General features: G+C 47.4%; 1 protein-coding gene across 3 annotated transcripts in view; it reads left to right on the top strand.

Moving 5' to 3' along the window:
- The window catches only part of LOC102073733 (acid-sensing ion channel 2), a 479,347-nt gene that overhangs the window by 420,996 nt on the left and 38,867 nt on the right, over positions 1 to 19,484 (top strand). For all 3 annotated transcript variants that reach the window (XM_074557914.1, XM_074557915.1, XM_074557916.1), the window contains exon 2: positions 12,018 to 12,168. In XM_074557914.1, the coding sequence (XP_074414015.1) occupies positions 12,018 to 12,168 (151 nt within the window). The remainder of the gene's footprint in view (positions 1 to 12,017; positions 12,169 to 19,484) is intronic.

Below are 19,484 nucleotides of genomic sequence, written 5' to 3'. Positions count from 1 at the left end.
TAATTGTTCTGGCTGATTAGCCCACATTGTTCTGGGAGATTTAAAAAACACCTGGAAACCTTCTGTAGGGGGATTTTCGGTGTTTGCTTTCCTTCTAGTCCATGTTTTGGATAAAAGAATTGGTTTTTCTGGACACCAATCCCAGGAGGAGCCACAGAGAGCTCCCAGGCCATGGGGTAAGAGCTGGTTCTGGATCAGAGCTCGTTCTTATAATAAAAAATCTTTTTGATCCCATGGGTACAGATTCATTTGATTTACCTGAGGATTAGGATGAAGCTTCTTAAACCTGCAGGTGCTCAACCCCAAATCAGCTTTCCCTGGGATGAGTAGGATCAGGGATGGCAGGATCAGGGAGCTCTGTGACCGTGTTCACAGGGGTCTGAGGATGAGGGAAGATACGAGGATCTGACTCCATGTTTCAGAAGGCTGATTTATTATTTTATGATATCTATTACATTAAAACTATACTAAAAGAACAGAAGAAAGGATTTCATCAGAAGGCTGGCTAAGGATAGAAGAAGAAAGAATGATAACAAAGGTTTGTGGCTCAGAGAGAGAGTCTGAGCCAGCTGACTGTGGTTGGCCATTAATTGGAAACAACCACATGAGCCAATCCCAGGTGCACCTGTTGCATTCCACAGCAGCAGATAACCATTGTTTACATTTTGTTCCTGAGGCCTCTCAACTTCTCAGGAGGAAAAATCCTAAGGAAAGAATTTTTCATAAAAGATTCTGTGACAGAGCTCCTGGGATCTTCAGGGCTGGGAAATGTCCTGGGGTGATGGGAATGTGAGAGGGACAGAGGGAGGGTGAGGTGACAGTGGCACCACCACAGGCTCTGCCTGGCCCTGAGAACTCCAGAAATTAAACTAGAACCTCAAATCCAACTTTGGGGACAGAAGGGCTTCAAAGGAAGGAGCTTTACCTGAAGTCTCCAATTCTGGAGGCTCCCAGCCAGGAATTCCTGCCCAACATCCCATCCATCCCTGCCCATGGTTCCCAGCAGGGAGGGACCCTGTCAGAGCTGGGACAGAGACAGCACAAAGCCACACACTCCATTTTCAGAAGGCTTCATTCAAGTGTTTTTTTTAGTATGGCATGCATGCTTTTAATACATTTTTACAAAACTCACAAGTTTACACTTTACTCATTGGTCACCAGAGACAAACAAAATGCTCATTGGAACAGGCAGTTCAAGCTTTTCTTATTTCTCCTTCTTTCTTTCTTGGTTTCTGTGTCAAGGACCTTGGTAGCAAATTCTTTCAGGGATAAACGTGGATCCTCTGATCAAACTCCTCTCTGGCTCACAGAAGTCACTGTAAAACCTCTTCCAGAGGATCCCACCCCATGGAATGCTGTGGGCACTCCTGCACTCCCAGAGAAATCCTGGAATGCTGAGAGGAGCAGGGACATCCCTGCCATGGTCACACCTCCCACACTCTGGGGTTCTCACTGATGGGAGGGAGCTGAATCCTGCTGGAATGAGGAGGAGGAAGTCCAGAATTCCATACTGGGGAAAGGAATTCTAGAATTCCGCACTCAGGAATGAGGAGGAGGAATTCTAGAATTCCATGCTGGGGAATCAGGAGGAATTCCAGATTTCCACATTGGGGAATGAAAAGAAATTCCAGAATTCCGCTTTCCATCTGTGTCACCCTACCTTCCAGCCAGGGATGGCCTTCAAAGTTCTGCTCAAAATTCCAAATCTGGGATCTCCAAGGATCACATTTCCAGCCCTGGATGTCCAGGCTGGACAGTGGGAGGTGACCCTGCCCATGGCAGGGGTGGAATGGGATGGGATTTAAGGTCCCTCCTGTAGGAAGTGGATTTGTAGGGAATTCTCCAAGCCTGGCAGAAGGCTCACACAGTGTGCATCTGTGTGCAAACCTGGAGATGAGAAATGCTGAGTTGGAAATGCCATGTGTACTGGTTTAGGGCAAATTTGTTAAAGAATCTGCAAAGGAGGGCCCCTCCAGAAAGCGAAACCCACACGGCCCCTCCCCCCAACCGGTTCGGGAAAAAATTCCTCAGAGAGAGGTGGAAAGAACCTGTTTATTTGACTGGCCCCGCACCCCCCAGCACACAAAATGAACAATACCCGATGACACCGCTCTGAGAAAGATGGCAAAATCAGAAAGTCTCTTTCGGAGGGGGGGTGGTTGCTCTGTTCTCAGTCCCTCTGGTGCTGGGCCAGCCGCTGCAGCCGAACCTTCGGTGTTCCCGGGTCCCAGTCTGGAGCAGGTTCGAGATGGTCACAGAAACAGGAGAGGAGAAACAGTCCAGGAAGGAAGGTGGACTGTTTAGCTAGAACTAGCTAATAAGCAGAGGCAGAAAGCAGAGCAGAAGCAAGAGCAGAAAAAGAGAGCAAGCAAAAGCAGCAAGCAAAAGCAGCAAGCCCAAAGCTGGAAGTAAAAAAAAACAGCTCTCTGTGTACTGCTTGTCTCTGTGTCCTGATAAGAGAAACTCAAACAAAACTTCCACTCTTCAGTGCCGGTCTTAAAGGCACAGAACAGATGAATGGGGATATACAAGCATCATAACGTCACCCCAGGACACCATGGAACAGGACAGACATTGCTGAGAGAGAAATGGAGCTAGAAACAAATTTCAAAGGATGGCCTTGCAAATAACACTGGATACTTTGGAGAAATAGAACTGTGAAAGATGCATTTAATGGGACCCATGAGGGGTAATTTTAGATTATTGGATTTAAGGCATTTACAGCATGGGGTGTTGTGGTGTTTGTGAGGGTCCCCCGGATGAGGGAAGAGATGAGGAATCTGACTCCATGTTCTCAGAAGACTGATTTATTATACTATAAATATATAATAATATTATTATATAATATAATATCATCCTTCTGAGAACTTGTAGTCAATTCTCATCTCTCACCTCATCCTGGGGACCCTCACAACACCACAACACTCAATCCCTATTTTCTGGAGGATTCTCGTGGTGCAGGATATCCCTGCACAGCTGAAGGGTTTGGGATTGGCAGGGTCCCTCCAGCTCCAGGTGTTTTATCCCCTTTTCCCGTCAGGTTCCGTGGCACTGCAGGGGATGGGCACTGAGGGGAGCTGGGGGCTGCTCTGGGACACTCAGAGGAGTTTTGGGACACTGCAGTATTGGAATGTTGGAGGAGTTTGGGGACACTGCAATGTTGGAGGAGATTTGAGATACTGGAATGTTGGAATGTTGGAGGAGTTTTGGGACACTGAAATATTTGAATGTTGCAGGAGTCTGGGGACACTGCAATCTTAGAATGTTGGAATGTTGGAGGAGTTTTGGGACACTGCAATGTTGGAATGTTGGAATGTTGGAGGAATTTTGGGACACTGCAATGTTGGAATGTTGGAATGTTGGAATGTTGGAGGAGCTTTGGGACACTGCAGTGTTGGAATGTTGGAATGTTGGAGGAATTTTGGGACACTGCAATGTTGGAATGTTGTCAGTGCCAGAGCTGGGCACGGAGTTCAGCCGAGGGAATGGACAGGAGCTAATTAAGGCAGTCAGTGGGGATGGATGGATGGGGAGCACAGGTTTTAATTAGGATCCAAATTAATCCCAGACTGGAAGCTGTGCCTGGCACCGGCCCCAGGGCTCCAGGGCTGGGATGGAGCAGGGCTGGAACCACCCTGACCCTCCCTGGCTCCTCCTCCTGCTCCATCTGCTGCTTCCCAAGGGCCTTTTCCAGGTGCCTGTGGCCTCCTGTGACCCAGCCAACCCCAGGTGGGGACATCAGCCTGAGGTGTCCCAGGCCAGCCACCTCAGGCCACCCTTTTGCATATTACAGGTGACCTCAGCTTTGTGCTGGAGCCTGGATTTTTATGGGTTTTAATTTATTTAAAATTGATTTTTATGGATTTTATGGGTTTTTGTGGATTTTTAAATTTATTTTAATGGATTTATAATGAATTTTTATAGATTGTAAAATTTATTTTAATGGATTTTTAATTGATTTTAAATTGATTTTTATGGATTTTTATAAGATGAGAAACCATGACACCCTGTACTCAGCACTGGTGGGGTCACACCCTGAGTGCTGTGCCCAGTTCTGGCCCCTCAGTTTGGGAAGGACCTTGGGACACTGAGCACATCCAGAGGGGACAGCGAGGCTGGAGTGGGGCTGGGAACACAGAGAACCCCTGAGGGAGCTGGGGATGCCCAGCCTGGAGAAAAGGAGACTCAGGGCTGCCCCCATCACTCTGCACTGCTCAGCTGGGGCTGGGCTCTGTCTCCAGGAACTGACAGAACCAGAGCACACAGCCTCGAGCTGTGCCAAGGGAAATACAGGTTGGATATCAGAAAAGGTTTTTTACAGAAAGGTGATAAAGTTCTGGAATGGCTGCCGGGGGAGGTGGTGGAGTCCCCATCCCTGGGTGTGTTTAACAAAACCTGGATGTGGCACTGGGTGCCAGGGTTCATTTGAGGTGTTGGGGCTGGGTTGGACTCGATGATCTTGAGGGTCTCTTCCAACCCTGTGATTCTGTGAATTCTGGGACTCTGAATTCTGTGAATTATTGTATCTGGACTCCTCATTTGGGAAGAACATTCCCATTAATGCTAGGGATCAGCCTTCAGGGCCTGCCTGGGACTGGGATCAGTGGGGTTTGGGGCAGCAGCCTGGCAGGGATCAGGGATCAGTTGTGACCATGTTCACAGGGGTCTCAGCTTGAGGGAAGAGATGAGGATCTGACTCCATGTTTCAGAAGGCTTGATTTATTATTTTATGATATATATTACATTAAAACTGTACTAAAAGAACAGAAGAAAGGATTTCATCAGAAGGCTGGCTAAGAATAAAATAAGAAAGAATGATAACAAAGGCTCTGTCTCAGACTCTTTCTCCAAGCCAGCTGGGCTGTGGTTGGCCATTAATTAGAAACATCTAACATGGGCCAACCAAAGATCTACTTGTTGCATTCCACAGCAACAAATAATCAATGTTTACATTTTGTTCTTGAGGCCTCTCAGCTTCTAAAAATGAAAAATCTTAAAGAAAGGATTTTTTCATAAAAGATGTCTGCAACAATCAGTGGGTTTGGGGCAGGAATCAGTGGGGTTTGGGACAGGGATCAATGGGGTTTGAGACAGGGATCAGTGGGTTTGGGGCAGGGATCAGTGGGTTTGGGGCACCAGCCTCGCATGGGAGGCTCTGCAGAGCCAGAGCTGCTGCAGGGGAGCCTGGGCTGCCTTCCCTGGCAGCGCTGCCTGACAAATCCCAGCGGGAATCTCAGCCTTGGAAAAGCCTCAGCTTGTAAACACGGCCCTGACAAGTTCCCTGGCTGTGCTTCCCGGGCTCCACGGGGAGATCAGAGCTGCAGGGAGGGAGGGATGAGCATTTCCATGTCTGACATCGCCTTCCTGACAGCACCAACACACAGGAGTTTAACAACTGCCCGTGCACAGGGAGCAGATGCCACACTCCTCCTCTCCAGGGGTTCCCCCTCCTGCATTTTGCTCATTTTTGGGAGAGCATTGCCTTATGCTTAGGTGAGGGTGACCCAAATCCCCTTTGGCATCCACAGCTCTGGGATTTTTGCATTCTCCCGGTGTTTTTGTAGGATTGGGGTGTGGATAATGAATGAAGAGGGTGCCCTAAAGGCTGGGCTTGGTTTGCACCCCCTCTGCTGGGATTGGCCTTGGATTCCTTCTCTCTGCCCTTTGTTGGGAAAGGACATTAAATCCTTTCTCCCCTTCTAGGAGCGCCCTACTTGCCCAGAGTCAGCCCCCCTGGAAGGGGATTCCTTTGGGATCCCTCACACCCCTGTGGGCACCTGCTGGGGTTTTGTTCCCATTATTCCATTTTAAAGAATGTCCCACTGCTGTCTCCTGCCTGGGAGGATAAATGGGCCATTGGGAAGGACTGGGATGGAGACTGGGATGGACTGGGATAGGCTGGGATGAAGACTGGGATGGATTGGGATAGGCTGGGATGGAGATTGGGATGGAGACTGGGATGGAGCTGGGATGGAGATTGGGATGGAGAATGGGATGGAGACTGGGATGGACTGGGATAGGCTGGGATGGAAATTGGGATGGACTGGGGGGGACTTGGATGGAGACTGGGATGGAGATTGGGATGGACTGGGAGGGACTTGGATGGAGACTGGGATGGAGATTGGGATAGAAACTGGGATGGAGACTGGGATGGAGATTGGGATGGTGACTGGGATGGACTGGGATAGACTGGGATGGAGCTGGGATGGAGATTGGGATAGAAACTGGGATGGAGACTGGGATGGACTGGGGTGGAGACCGGGATGGAGATTGGGATGGAGACTGGGATAGAGACTGTGATGGGCTGGGATGGAGACTGGGATGGACTGGGATGGAGCCTGGCATGGAGCCATCCCTCTATCCAAGTGCCATCAGGACAGAGCTTGGTGCCACCCTTTAAATTTTGATTTTGGAGTTTTCACCTAAAAATCTTGGGGTTTTACCCTTAAAATCCTGGAGTTTTCCCTCAAGACCTTGGGATTTCCCCCTCCAAATCTTGGGGGTTTTTCCTCAAAATCTTGGGGTTTCCCCTTTGAATTTTGGGGTTTTCACCTCAAAATTATGGCAGTTTTGCTTTTCAGATCTTCGGGGTTTTCCCCTTAAAATCTTGAGGTATTCCCCTCCAAATTCTGGGGTTTTCCCCTTTCAAATCTTGGGGTTTTCCCCTCAAAATCTTGGGGGGTTTCCCTTTAAAATCCTGGTGTTTTCTCTCAAAATCTTCGGGTTTTACCCTTAAAATCTTGGCACAGTGGGAGAGCTGAGAGCCCTGGGAATGGATCCCTCTGGCAAAACCCAGGGAATAAAGTATTTTCTCCTCCTAAACAGGATCTTTTCCCCGTCGTCTCATGGATATTCTTGCACAAACACATCCCAGTTTCAGCTCCACGTTCCCCTTCTTCCTGGACCCATCTTGAAAATTGCTTTGTTTTTTTTTTCCCCACTCTGATCAATACCTTGGATGTGGCTTGCTGGGAAATGTCGCTCTGAGCCTTTGTGTCCCACAATTGTGAGAAATGACTGCACAGGATTCGAATTCCCTTTTTTCCTTGGTTTTACCTCCATCTGGCACCTCCTTCCTGCCTTACCAGCGCGCCCTCACCTGCATCTCTGTTTGTATTTAGAAAAGTCATTCCCAGGCCTCCAATGAGTTCCTTTTCCCATCATTTTTCTCTGGATTGAAGGGCAGATTTCTCAGCAGGAATGTTTTTTTTTCTGTGCATCCTGCTAGAAGCTGGAATGCCTCATTTTCCATGACTCTGGGCAGGCCTCTGGAATGCCAGTCCCAAGCCTGATGGATTCACAGTGTGAAAAATGCCGATCACTTGTTCTTAAAATTTTAAAAGTTTCATAGTAATAAAATGGTTTATAAAAATAGTAATACAATTAGAGTAATAATAATTTGGAGAAATTGTATTAGGGCAATATGAGACAATAAATACAAAGAGTTACGGACAGTCCAGGTGCGTTTTTCTGGGCAGCACGAGCCCGAAAAAGGACACTCGTTAACAAAGGATTAACCCTTAAAAGCAATAGCTTGTTGCATATTCATACACTTCATACATGATGCATAAATTCCATTCAAACACAGGATTATGTCTGGTCATCGTCAGCTTCTTCCCCTGAATCCTAACAGTGCCTTTGAGGCGGGAAGTTCGTTTCTTCTTATAATGGAGCAATAAATTCCTTTTCCCTGAAAGATTCAGGTGTCCTGTGGCTGCTATCTCGCTGCAAGTCCTTTCTTTTAAAAAAAGCATCTTACATAGCATCATTTCTATTTTAACATTTTTTATAACTTAAAACTATATGTAACACAGTACTTAAGAGAATTAATACAGCATTACTTTCTAACACAACATATATAATATTCATTTTAATATTTGCAAAAAGCCAATCATAAAATACATGCATTTTTCACAACAGGCAGCAGGATTTGTTTATCCAGGGCTTTCTTGGAGCCTTTGGTGGTGGTGGTGTCTGCTTTGTGCTGGAATCTGTTTGGGATACCCCTGCTCTAACTTCCCAAAATGAACATTTTCCTTGGCTAAGGAGGGCTCAGGAAGTCACTCCAAGGCAGTTCATGGGTTGCACTCCATCCTCTCAAAGGCTTTTCCTGACCTAAACGATCCCATCAAATCCCATTCCACAGATTTAGAATTATTTCCCTTTATGCCCAAACAGGGATTTCCCAAGGAGCTGTCAAAGGCCCTCATGCTCCTTCAGAGGGAACAAATTGGAATTTTTATGGACTACTCTCAGGGAACGTGTCTGGAATTTTGCTTCTGGCCCTTTTTATTGGAAGTTAAAGCATTTCCAAGAGCCAGGAGCATTTTTCCCCTCTCAGCCACGCAAATTGAGCTTAAATCATCCTGCTCTGCTCGTGTTCACTGCCTCCAGTGAATCCCAGCCCTTCCAACAGCTCCAGGGTTTATCCTGATGATCTGATGATGAGTCCTTTCCTGTTGTCAGGGAGCCTGGAAACAACAGAAGACTCTGGAAAAACAATGTTGGATTTCCCAGATAATCCCTCCCAGCAAAGGGGAGAGGGGGAGGAAAATCCTCAGGAGGGGCTGAGGGAACAGGAGAGGGGCAGGACACAGGGAATGGATTCCAAGAGGGCAGGGATGGATGGGGAGGAATCCTGGAGGAATTCCTCCCTGGAGGTTGGGGAGTGTCACTGTCACATTTTCTGAAAAATCCCTTCACCCAGGATTTTGCTCCTGGGAAGCTGAGAAGCCTCAGAGAAAAATGAAAACAATATTATCTCATTTGCTTCTCCTGTGTTGTGCTCATGTGGAATGTGTTTGGAGATTGTTTACCCACAGGTGATTGTTCCATTGGGCTCTGCTGTGAGTTGTTTTCACTCAATGACCAATCATAGCCAGGCTGTGTCAGGACTCTGGAAAGAGTCACGAGTTTTCATTATTATCTTTTTAGCATTCTGTCTGTATCCTTTCTCTATTCTTTAGTTTAGTATTCTTTAATATATTAGAGATCATAAAATTATAAATGAGCCTTCTGAGAACATGGAGTCAGATTCCTCCCTTGGTCAAGGGTCCTACAAATACAAGAGGGGATGGAATGGAATGGAATGGAATGGAATGGAATGGAATGGAATGGAATGGAATGGAATGGAATGGAATGGAATGGAATGGAATGGAATGGAATTCCCAGAGCAGCTGGGGCTGCCCCTGAATCCCTGGAAGTGTCCAAGGCCAGGCTGAAGCATCCTGGGACAGTGGCAGGTGTCCCTGCCCATGGCACTGGGTGATCCTTAGGGTCCAAATCCAAACCATCCCATGACTCCATTGATCCTGGAACACCACAGTTTCATTTATTGGGAGCTGGAATGAATGCACATGAAGTTTTGAACTTGGAAATATCTTTAAAAGCCATTAGGAATAAGGTTTTGTGTCTTCTTTGGGAATGACAGGAATACCTGTGGCCGAGAGGTCCCATGGTTGTCCTTTCCCAGTTCCCATGAGGTCTCTTTCCCTGGGATTGTGATTCCAGCCCTGCTCCCCCTGTCAGGTTCCATCTTTTCCTTGGATAAACACATCCTAACAGGAGCTTTTACAGGGAATTTTTACAGTCATATAAAACCACCCCATCAAGTTGCCTGGATTTATTTGCCTGCAGACTCCAAAATCAATCCCTGGGCTGTTGTTCCCATTCCAGCCTCATTGTTTCCCCCTGATTTTTCTCCACTGCGGCTTTTCCTCCTTGCTGGATTTTAAACTCCCCTCATTAGGAATTTTTGACTTCTGCCTTCAGAGCCTATCTGGGAAAACCCATCCACAGGGCTGCTTCCACAGGCTGAGCTTCTCTTTCCAGCCTGAGCTGTTCAATCAGTCAGGCAAGTATTCAAATGGGATTATTTTTATTTGGCTATCAAATCCTTTTTAAAGGATGTATTGTTTTTTCCCCTCACAAACACTTCCCATTTGAATTCAAATATTATTCCCTTTCTCTCCCATCCCACCTGCTTCCCTGGCACTTGGATTAGTCAGGGTATGTCAATATTTGAGGGAATAAATCTCTGCTGGCTCTGGCTTCTGTTTGGGTTTCTGACTCATCTTGGGGTCAAATGAGCTCAGCAAATGTGGGAGAGATTCTGGAGGGACTGGAGCAGCTCTGCTCTGGCTCCTGGGCTCCAAGTGCTCATGCTGGGCTTTACTGGTTCTTACTGGTTCCCAAACTTGTTCTTACTGGGCTTCACCAGTTGTTACTGGCTTAAATGGTTGTTATGGGTTTAACTGGTTGTTACTGGTTTAAATGGTTGTTATTGGTTCAACTGGTTGTTACTGGTTTAAATGGTCATTACTGGTTTAAATGGTCATTACTGGTTTAACTGGTTGTTACTGGTTTTAATGGTTGTTATTGGTTTAACTGGTTGTTACTGGTTTAACTGGTCATTATTGGTTTAACTGGTCATTACTGGTTTAAATGGTTGTTACTGGTTTAAATGGTTGTTACTGGGCTTTCTGGAGCCTTTATCCCAGGAAGCAGTTCTGGATGTCCCCAGGATGTCAGTGCAGGGCAGAGGGGGGATTGGTTGGGGTTAAATCTGGGATTTCTGGGAGTTTTCCCATTCCAGGGGGATCCTGAGCTGAGCCCAGGCCCTGAGTGGCACCAGCAGCAAAGGTGACATCTCTGCTGCCACCAGGAGCTTTGTGTTCCCACTGGGAATTCTGTGTTATATCCCACTGGGAAATCAGTGTTATCCCACTGGGAATTCTGTGTTTTATCCCACTGGGAATTCTGTTATCCCACTGGGAAATCTGCTTTATCCCATTGGGAAATCTGTGTTATCCCACTGGGAATTCTGTGTTTTACTCCATTGGAAATCTGTTGGGAAGCCTATGTTCTTCACATGTCCACCCAACTTGGAAACCAGTGTCCCTCCCTCTTGGAAATCCATGAGCACTCCACTTGGAAATGTGTCCATCCCCCCCGGAATCCTGTGTCCATCCCACATGGAAATCTGTGTTTGCTCCCCTTGGAAACACTGAAAAAGCTGTGTTCCCTCTCTTGGAAACCCACATGTTCTGCACCTGGAACCCTGTGTCCATCCCCCTGGAAAACCCATGTTCTTCTACTGGAAAAACTGTGTTCTCCCTCTGAAAAACTCATGTTTTGCCACTGGAAAACCTGTGTTCTCCCACTGGAAAACCTGTGTTCTCCAATGGGTTTCCAGAACACTGGAAAACCCATGTTCTCCCATTGGAAAAACTGTTTTCTCCCACTGGAAAACCCCCGTTTTCCCTTTGGAAAACCTGTGTTCTCCAGTAGGTTTCCAGAACACTGGAAAATTCCTGTTTTCCCTCTGGAAAACCCATATTCCACACATCCCTCCTGGCGCCCCATGTCCACCCTGCACTGATGTCCCCCCTGCTTTGCAGTGCTGGTGATGGAAGTTCCACCTGGGCTTTGCCAGGAGTTTCTATCAGGAATCCTCCCCAAATAAGACTGAAGAAGAGCAAAGTGATGGAGGAAATCTTTCCTGATTTCCCCAAGTGTTTTTAACTCTTCCTATTTTCCAAGCAGTGGCAGAGAGAGGAATGAAGGGATATTGAATTTTTAATGCCAGGAGAGCATTGCCATGCCCTAAATGGGCTGAGACTCCACCCAAAACCAGGGAATTGTGTGAATTTTTAGCAGGAGCTTAAGGCCAGAGTGTGTTTGTCAGAGTTTGGATTGACTGAAATGACTCCAGGAGCTTTTGAGCTTTACCTCCAAACAGCTTTTCCTTCCTCCCTTCCCTCCTTTACTTTCCATAAGGAAAGCACAATGATTAAACAAATGATTAAACCTGAATGGATTTCTGGGGATATTTGTGAGCCTATTTCTGAGGATATTTCTGTGGATATTTATGTGCATATTTATGGGGATATTTATGTGGATATTTATGTGGATATTTCTCCCTGACATGCAGCTTCTGGCTGTTTCCCTCTGCCAGTTGGGAATGGGGGTTAATTCTGTGGGAAATATTCCCTAATTCCTCTCTTTTTCCCCCACAGGTGTTTACAAAATATGGGAAATGCTACATGTTTAACTCAGGAGAGGAGGGGCGGCCTCTCCTCACCACGGTGAAGGGGGGGACAGGGAACGGCCTGGAAATCATGCTGGACATCCAGCAGGACGAGTATCTGCCCATCTGGGGAGAAACAGGTAAGAGCTTCCTCTTCCTCGGGTGATTTCCTTGAAAAAACCATCCCATTGGTCCCATCTCATCCCATCCCATCCCATCCCATCCCATCCCATCCCATCCCAATCCCATCCCATCCCATCCCATCCCATCCCATCCGTCCTATCCTATCCTATCCTATCCTATCCTATCCTATCCCATCCCATCCCATCCCATCCCATCCCATCCCATCCCATCCCATCCCATCCCATCCCACTCCATCCCATGGATCCCATCCTATTGCATCCCATGGATCTCATCCCATCCCATCTCATGGATTCCATCCCATTGATCCCAACCCATTCATCCCATCCCATCCCATCGATCCCATCCCCTTGATCCCATCTAATGGATCCCATCCCACCCCATCCCATGGATCCCATCCCATCCCATCCCATCCCATCCCATCCCATCCCATCCCATCCCACTGATCCCATCCAATGGATCCCATCCCATCCCATGGATTCCATCCCATTCCACCCCATAGATCCCATCCCACCCTATAGATCCCATCCCATCTCATCCCATCCCATGGATCCCATCCCATGGATCCCATGGATCCCATCCCACCCCATGGATCCCATCCCATCCCACCCCACAGATCCCATCCCATCCCCAAACCAGCTCTGGGAGCAGGATCCTGCTCACTCCAGGATGTGTCACTTTTCTCCCCGGGGTTTGTGGGGGCCCCTTGGGAGCAGCATTTTGGGGAGTGCTGGGTTTGGGTGTCCCAGCACCAAGGTTTGGGATGCCAGGCAGGAATGGCACTGCCTGTCCTGGGCAAGGGTGGCATTTGTGGGTGACAGGAGTGTGGGGACATCTTCAGGGGCTCCAGCACATCCCTCTCCCCTGGAAAGGCATTTTTGGGAGGCTGTGTTCAAGGTGTACTCTCTGGGTTTTCCTTCTCCTTGGAATTTGGGAATATTTACTGCTCTGAGTTGTATTTGCTGGGCTGGTGCTGTGTGGGTGGAGCAAGGACTGGGTTCCTTGGCTTTGGAGCATTTGGGGTGGATGGAATCTGTGTAGGAAAGAACCCAGCTGGGCTGAGCATCTCCAGAGGAGCTGGAACCCCTTGGTCCCAGAGCAGGAGGTGCTGACCAGGAGAGCTGGGCTGTGGGATGTCCCCAGAGCTTGTGGATGGAATACTGCTCCTGGAGTGGATGTGGAGTTATAGGGAGCACTGGTTCCTTCAATGGATCATGAATCCTTCAATGGATCATGGATCCTTTCATGAAACACGGATCCTTCAGTGGAACATGGATCCTTTAATGGATTGTGGATCCTTCAGTTAATCATGGATCCTTTCATGGATCATGGATCCTTCAATGGATCATGGATCCTTTCATGGATGGATGCTTCAGTGCTGCTGCAGAAACGATGGGCAGGAGCATGGGGGACAGGATGGGGACAGTGCCACCAGGACCACCCGGGCACAGCAGTGCCCAGCAGTGGTGGCTGCAGCTTTCCTGAACCCACAGTGACATTTTAAACCAATCATCCCAAAAAACTGCTGGAAACCTTGCCAGGAGCTGTGTTTGTGTGTCAGGGCCCCATGGGGACACTCCTCCAGGAGGAGTTGTGGTAATTTTGGGGGTCAGGGAAGGGAAAGGAGGAAATCCTGCACTGCAGATTGGTGTCACCATGGGTCTGTCACCCCTGCAGTCCCTCTCACAGCCCTGCTGGAGCAGAGAGGGGATTTGGCTCCGTTGTTTCCCAATTCCCTTTTCCCTGTAGGGTGTTTGACTCTCCCACACACGAAGCTGTGGGCCCATCAGCCATGCCAGGCTGCACAGAGGAGCTTTGCTCCCAGATTTCAGCTCCTGCCCCAAATCAGCTGGGCTGGCCCACGTGAGGGGGACAACACAGAGATTTGGGATAATCATTCCTCACTGGGGGATTGGTTTGAGCTCTTGTCATTTTAAAAGTAAAACAGGTTCATGAAGGGGTGGGAGCATGAGGAGCAATCTCCACTTCAGGGTGTCCTACAGGGAGAGATCCCCCAAGGGAGACAGAGCTGCTCTGAGGGACCTGTGGGGACAGGGATCACCCCAGGAATGGCTTGGGGACATCCCAGAGCTGGTGAACACCTGGAGCTTTGTGTTCAACCCTATTGGGGTCTCACATCATGGAATCCCAGCATGGATTGGGCTGGAAGGGACCTTAAAAATTATCCAGTGCCACCCCAGCCATGGCAGGGACACCTTCCATTGTCCCAGGGTGCTCCAGCCCCAATGTCCAACCTGGCCTTGGGCACTGCCAGAGATCCAGGGGCAGCCCCAGCTGCTCTGGGAATTCCATTCCAGGGCCTCCTCATCCTCACAGGATTTCCCAATATCCCATCTATCCCTTCCCTCTGGCAGTGGGAGCCATTCCCTGCGTCCTGTCCCTCCATCCCTTGTCCCCAGCCCCTCTTTAGTTCTTCTGGGACCCCTTTAGTGCCTGGAAGGACTCTGAGCTCTCCCTGGAGCTTCTCCAGGTGAACATTCCCAGCTTTCCCAGCCTTTTCTCACAGTGCAGGACCCCTGTGGGTTTCTCCAAAGAGACCCAGCCATGGTGTTCCACCATTCCCTCTTTGGTGCCTTTTTTGGTTCTGCCCTTTGGAGAACTTGTAGGAAGTTCTGGGAATGTGCTGGGCTTTTCTATCCCTGTGATTCTGGGCAAGGTGGATCATTCTCGGAGGGATAAATCAGCCTCACATTGAACAGGAGACAAAAAAAAAAAGGAAGAATAAATAAGTGAGGAATAAGTGAGGATAAAAACTGGGAAGGGAAAAGCTGAGGGAGGGAGAGAGGAGGTGCCTCCACACCCATTGGCATCAGCTCTATCCAGAGGGATTTGGGATGGAGCTGCTGCTCTGCTCCCTCCTTCCAACAACTCCTGAGCCCTGGGTGTGCCACAGGCAGTGGGAACCTGTCCTGGCCATGGGCCTTGAGCCTGAGGGAGAAAAAACAGCCCCAAGTGTTCATTTTGGTCAAAAATTCTGGGGTTTGGGGTATCTTCGGGGTTCAGAGCTGACTTTGTGGAGGATCCTGTGAAGTCAAACATCCCCTGGTGCCCTCCTGCCCCATCACTGCTCATCCCACCAGGCTGACCTGGAACTTAGCTCAAGATCAGAGGCTCAAGGAGGAAGTCTCATGTGCCTGGAGCTGGTTTAGAGTTGGATTCTCTTGTCACAGGATCTGAGCTGGTGTTGGAGTCTCCTGTCCTTGAACCTGGGTTGTATTGGATTCTCCTGTCCCTGGGCTGATTCTGGATTGTCCTGGATCTGGGTTATGTTGGATTCTGCTGGACCCGGCTTGATTTTGGATTCTCATGTCCCTGTCCCTGGGTTGATTTTGGATTCTGCTATCCCTGGGTTGATTCTGGATTCTCCTGGACCTGAGTTGTGTTGGATTCTGCTGTCCCTGGGCTGTGTTAGATTCTGCATTCCCTGGACTGATTTTAGATTCTCCTGTCTCTGGGTAGATTTTGGATTCTCATATCCCTGTCCCTGGGTTGATTTTGGATTCTGCTGTCCCTGGGTTGACTTTGGGTTCTCCTGGGGCTGGGTTGTGTTGGATTCTCTTGTCCCTGGATTATGTTGAATTCTGCTGTCCCTGGGCTGATTCTGGATTCTTCTGGACCTGGTGTGATTTTTGGATTCTTCTGTCCCTGGGTTGATTTTGGATTCTGCTGTCCCTGGGTTGATTTTGCATTCTGCTCTCCCTGGTCTGTGTTAGATTCTGCTATCCCTGGGTTGATTTTGGATTCTCCTCTCTCTGGACCTAGGCTGACATTCTGGGCTTAGATTGCACTGGGAGTTACTGAGGTCTCTTTAAACCTGGAATTTTACAGAATTCAAGGAAAACTCCATGAACAGGGCTCTGATTTGCTGAAGGGGTGAAGGAGAAGCTCCTGGGCTCAGGAGCCTTGGCCATATTCTCACGGGCCCAGGTAGAGCTGCGTGCCCTCAGAGCTGAGAGCTCTGATCTTTGCAGAACTTGGATCTTGGCCTTTCCTTGGGAGCCTTCTCCTCTCCCATCCAGCCTGTCCTGGATGCTCTGGGGCTCCCTGGACACCCTCGGAATCCCAAATGGGAGCTCTGCTGGTTGAGAGTGGCTGTTGCCATGGCAATGCCTCGCTCAGCTCTGCTGGTGAGGGAGGGAGTTGATTATTTCCAAATATTTGCATAATAATTTCAGTGTACTTGGAATTCAATCCCCTCGGTGCTGCCTCCGGGCTGGGCTCTGCAAGGGAAGGAGCTCCAAGGGAATTCCAGCCCTGGAGGGGGACACGGGATGGGAAATGGATTTCTAGAAAGTTCTCAAGCCCTGACAGAAGACCCACACAGTGTGCATCAATATGCAAGCTTTGAAATAAGAAATACTGACTTAAAAATACCATAAAATAAAACAAATATTACTAAGAGAAAAACAAAACCAAAAAAGTTTCAAAAAATAGCCTTAAAAATAAGACTAAAAACTTTAAAGAAATAGAACTATGAAAGATACATTATAAAAGACCCACAGAAAGTAATTTTAGATGATTAAAACATCTACAATATAATATAACAAAAAACAAATAAACAAAAAATACATATAGGATATTATATTATACTATAGTACATATAGTATATGATACAATGGATACTATATATATTATATATACTATAATATACTATACTTACTATATTACAGTATAGGATATTTATATTATAGTATAGTATATTTATATTATAGTATATTTATATTATGTTATATTATATATTATAGTATATTATATTATAGCATAGTATATTATAATAAAGAAATAATCAACTTCTAACTATAACAGCATAAATTATAACATCTGTATTATCTCACCCTTCTCATGAGACTAAAAATAGAATAAAATTTTATTTTATGAAAATAAAATAAAAATAGAATTAAAATAAATAAAATAGAATAAAACTAAAAATAGAATACAATTTTTTAAAACACCTCTCGGTTCCCCCATCTCTAAATAAAATAAAAGTATTACCCAACAGTTCCTGGTGTTCAGGGACAAAGGAATGTGACCGAGGGAGATCATAGGATAGAAGGAATTGGGTTTTCCCTTCCCACTGAGCTCTCTGTTACTGGGAGGGTGGCACAGGGAATTGTTCCCTGTGAGGATCCCTGGCAATGCCCAAGGCCAGGCTGTATTATTGTCACACTTTTTAATGAAGGGATGGGACTGCTTTTGGGCTAGGAAGGATTTATTGCTCAGATAAACATCAGTCTCAGAGGCTGTGAATGTCAGGTTTGAACAGACAGGTGTCTGCTAAGGAAGGCAGGAGCCTCCCCTGAAATGGAAAATGCAAACTCCTTCCCTCTGAAATGCTATGATTTTGAAATTAAGGGGCTCTCAGGCAAAGATATGGGAGCAGGAATAACAGTTCTTTATTAGGGAAGAAAATAAAAATAAAACAAACAATGCAGTAATACAGGGGTCTCCTCCAGCCAGGTCTTATAAGCTCTTGGAGATCCATATCACACCTGAGATAGCTCAGCCCCCTCAGATGGCATCAAATCAGGAGGATGGCTTCTGTGACAGTGTTGGAAACAAAAAGGTTTTAATAAAAGGTAAAATAACAAAGCTCTTTACAGAGAAAAACCAAGCCAGGTTCAAGAGGTTCTTGTTCTTGGTAAAACACTCCAGAAAAGCAATTGGTTCCTTTGTTCTCTTCTTTTTCTAGTGAATTGCTTAGGTGGGACCTTTTGGCCTCTGTCCAATTGGTTATCCTTAAGTTTGAGGTGAAGTCCCCCAGGCCTATGAGGTGTCTTTTTACCTAACTAAGGGAAGAAACTTTTGGGCTTTTTTCCTTTTTAAGCAGACAGAGAATAATTTGGTCACTCTGTCAAAAGGAGACACATTCCTACAGTGCAGCAAACCAACACTGATAGAATCCAACCTGACATCCTGTTGGTCAGAGTGTTGGCAGCAGTGCCATTGGAATTATGGCTCAGCCCTCCTGCAGTGTCAGGGGTGGTTCTGCTGGAGCAGGGATCCTGTAGAAAGGAGAAGTCTCTTCCTCTGAAGGTCCAATGGAAGAGGCAGCTGCTGTTCCTCTGGGGAATCCAGTGGAGAAGCCGTGCTGGTGTCCCAAACCTCAGATTGTATCCAGGTTGGAATGCGGCTCCTCCCCTGGGCAGAGCATCTCCCCACGGGATGATGGAATTCACTCAGCCATGCAGGGACACTCACTGGCCATGGACAGAAGAGATCTCCTGGAGGGAGGATCAGGTATCCTGGCTAATTCAGGAATCTTGGCTCATTCTGGGAATTCTGGCTAATTTAGGGATCCTGGCTAACTCAGGCAATCCTGGCTAATTCAGGAATTCTGGTTAACTCAGGGAATTCTGGTTAATTCAGGGAATTGTGGCTAATTCAGGGAATCATGGCTAATTCAAGAATTCTGCCTAATTCAGGAATCCCAGTTAATTCAGGAATTCTGGCTGGTTCAGAAATCCTGGCTAATTCAGGAATCTTGGCTAATGCAGGAATCTTGGCTAAATAATTCAGGAATCCTGGCTCATTCAGGAGTCCTGGTTAATTCAGGGAATCCTGGCTAATTCAGGACTCCTGGCTAATTCAGGAATCTTGGCTAATTAATTCAGGAATCCTGGCTAATTCAAGGAATTCTGGCTAATTCAGCAATTCTGGCTAATTCAGAGAATCATTGCTCATTCAGGGAATTCTGGCTCATTCAGGCAATCCTGGGTAACCCAGGGAATCCTAGCTCTCCTCAGGAAAAGGGCCAGGACACTTGAGGTGACCCCAAGCAGCCTCTAAAGGTCCCCTTGCCTTGGGTGGGCTGATCCCAGAGCAGATTTTCCTATTCCATAAAAATCAACGGCTTCTCCTGGCCTGATCCCCTCTGGGTCCTTCCTGCCCCAGGCCCCTTTTATTCCCATTTTCAGGAGATGAACAGCACTGAGCCCCTGGGTTTGGGAGATTTTCCCAGTTTTTGCTGCCTGGGAATGCCCATCCTCTGCAGGAAGCAGGATTGTCCCTGTGCAGCCCAGCTGGGATGGATTTTCCCAGCTGATTTTTAACCAAAACGACTTCTCTGGGAATTCCAGCCAGGAATTTTTGCCCAATATCCCATCCAGCCCTGCCCTCTGGCAGTGGGAGGCATTCCCTGTGTCCTGTCCCTCCATCCTTTGTCCCCAGTCCCTCTCCAGCTCTCCTGGAGCCCTTTTAGGCCCTGGAAGTTTCCCTGGAATTTCTCCTCTCTGGAATTGTCCCAGAATTTTGTTCAACCAAACGCTGTGAGCACAAATCAAACGCAGGAAAATCC

Source organism: Zonotrichia albicollis, chromosome 23 (genome assembly GCF_047830755.1).
Source record: "Zonotrichia albicollis isolate bZonAlb1 chromosome 23, bZonAlb1.hap1, whole genome shotgun sequence".
In the NCBI taxonomy this organism is placed as follows: domain Eukaryota; kingdom Metazoa; phylum Chordata; class Aves; order Passeriformes; family Passerellidae; genus Zonotrichia; species Zonotrichia albicollis.
This window is presented reverse-complemented; position numbering and strand designations above follow the sequence as displayed.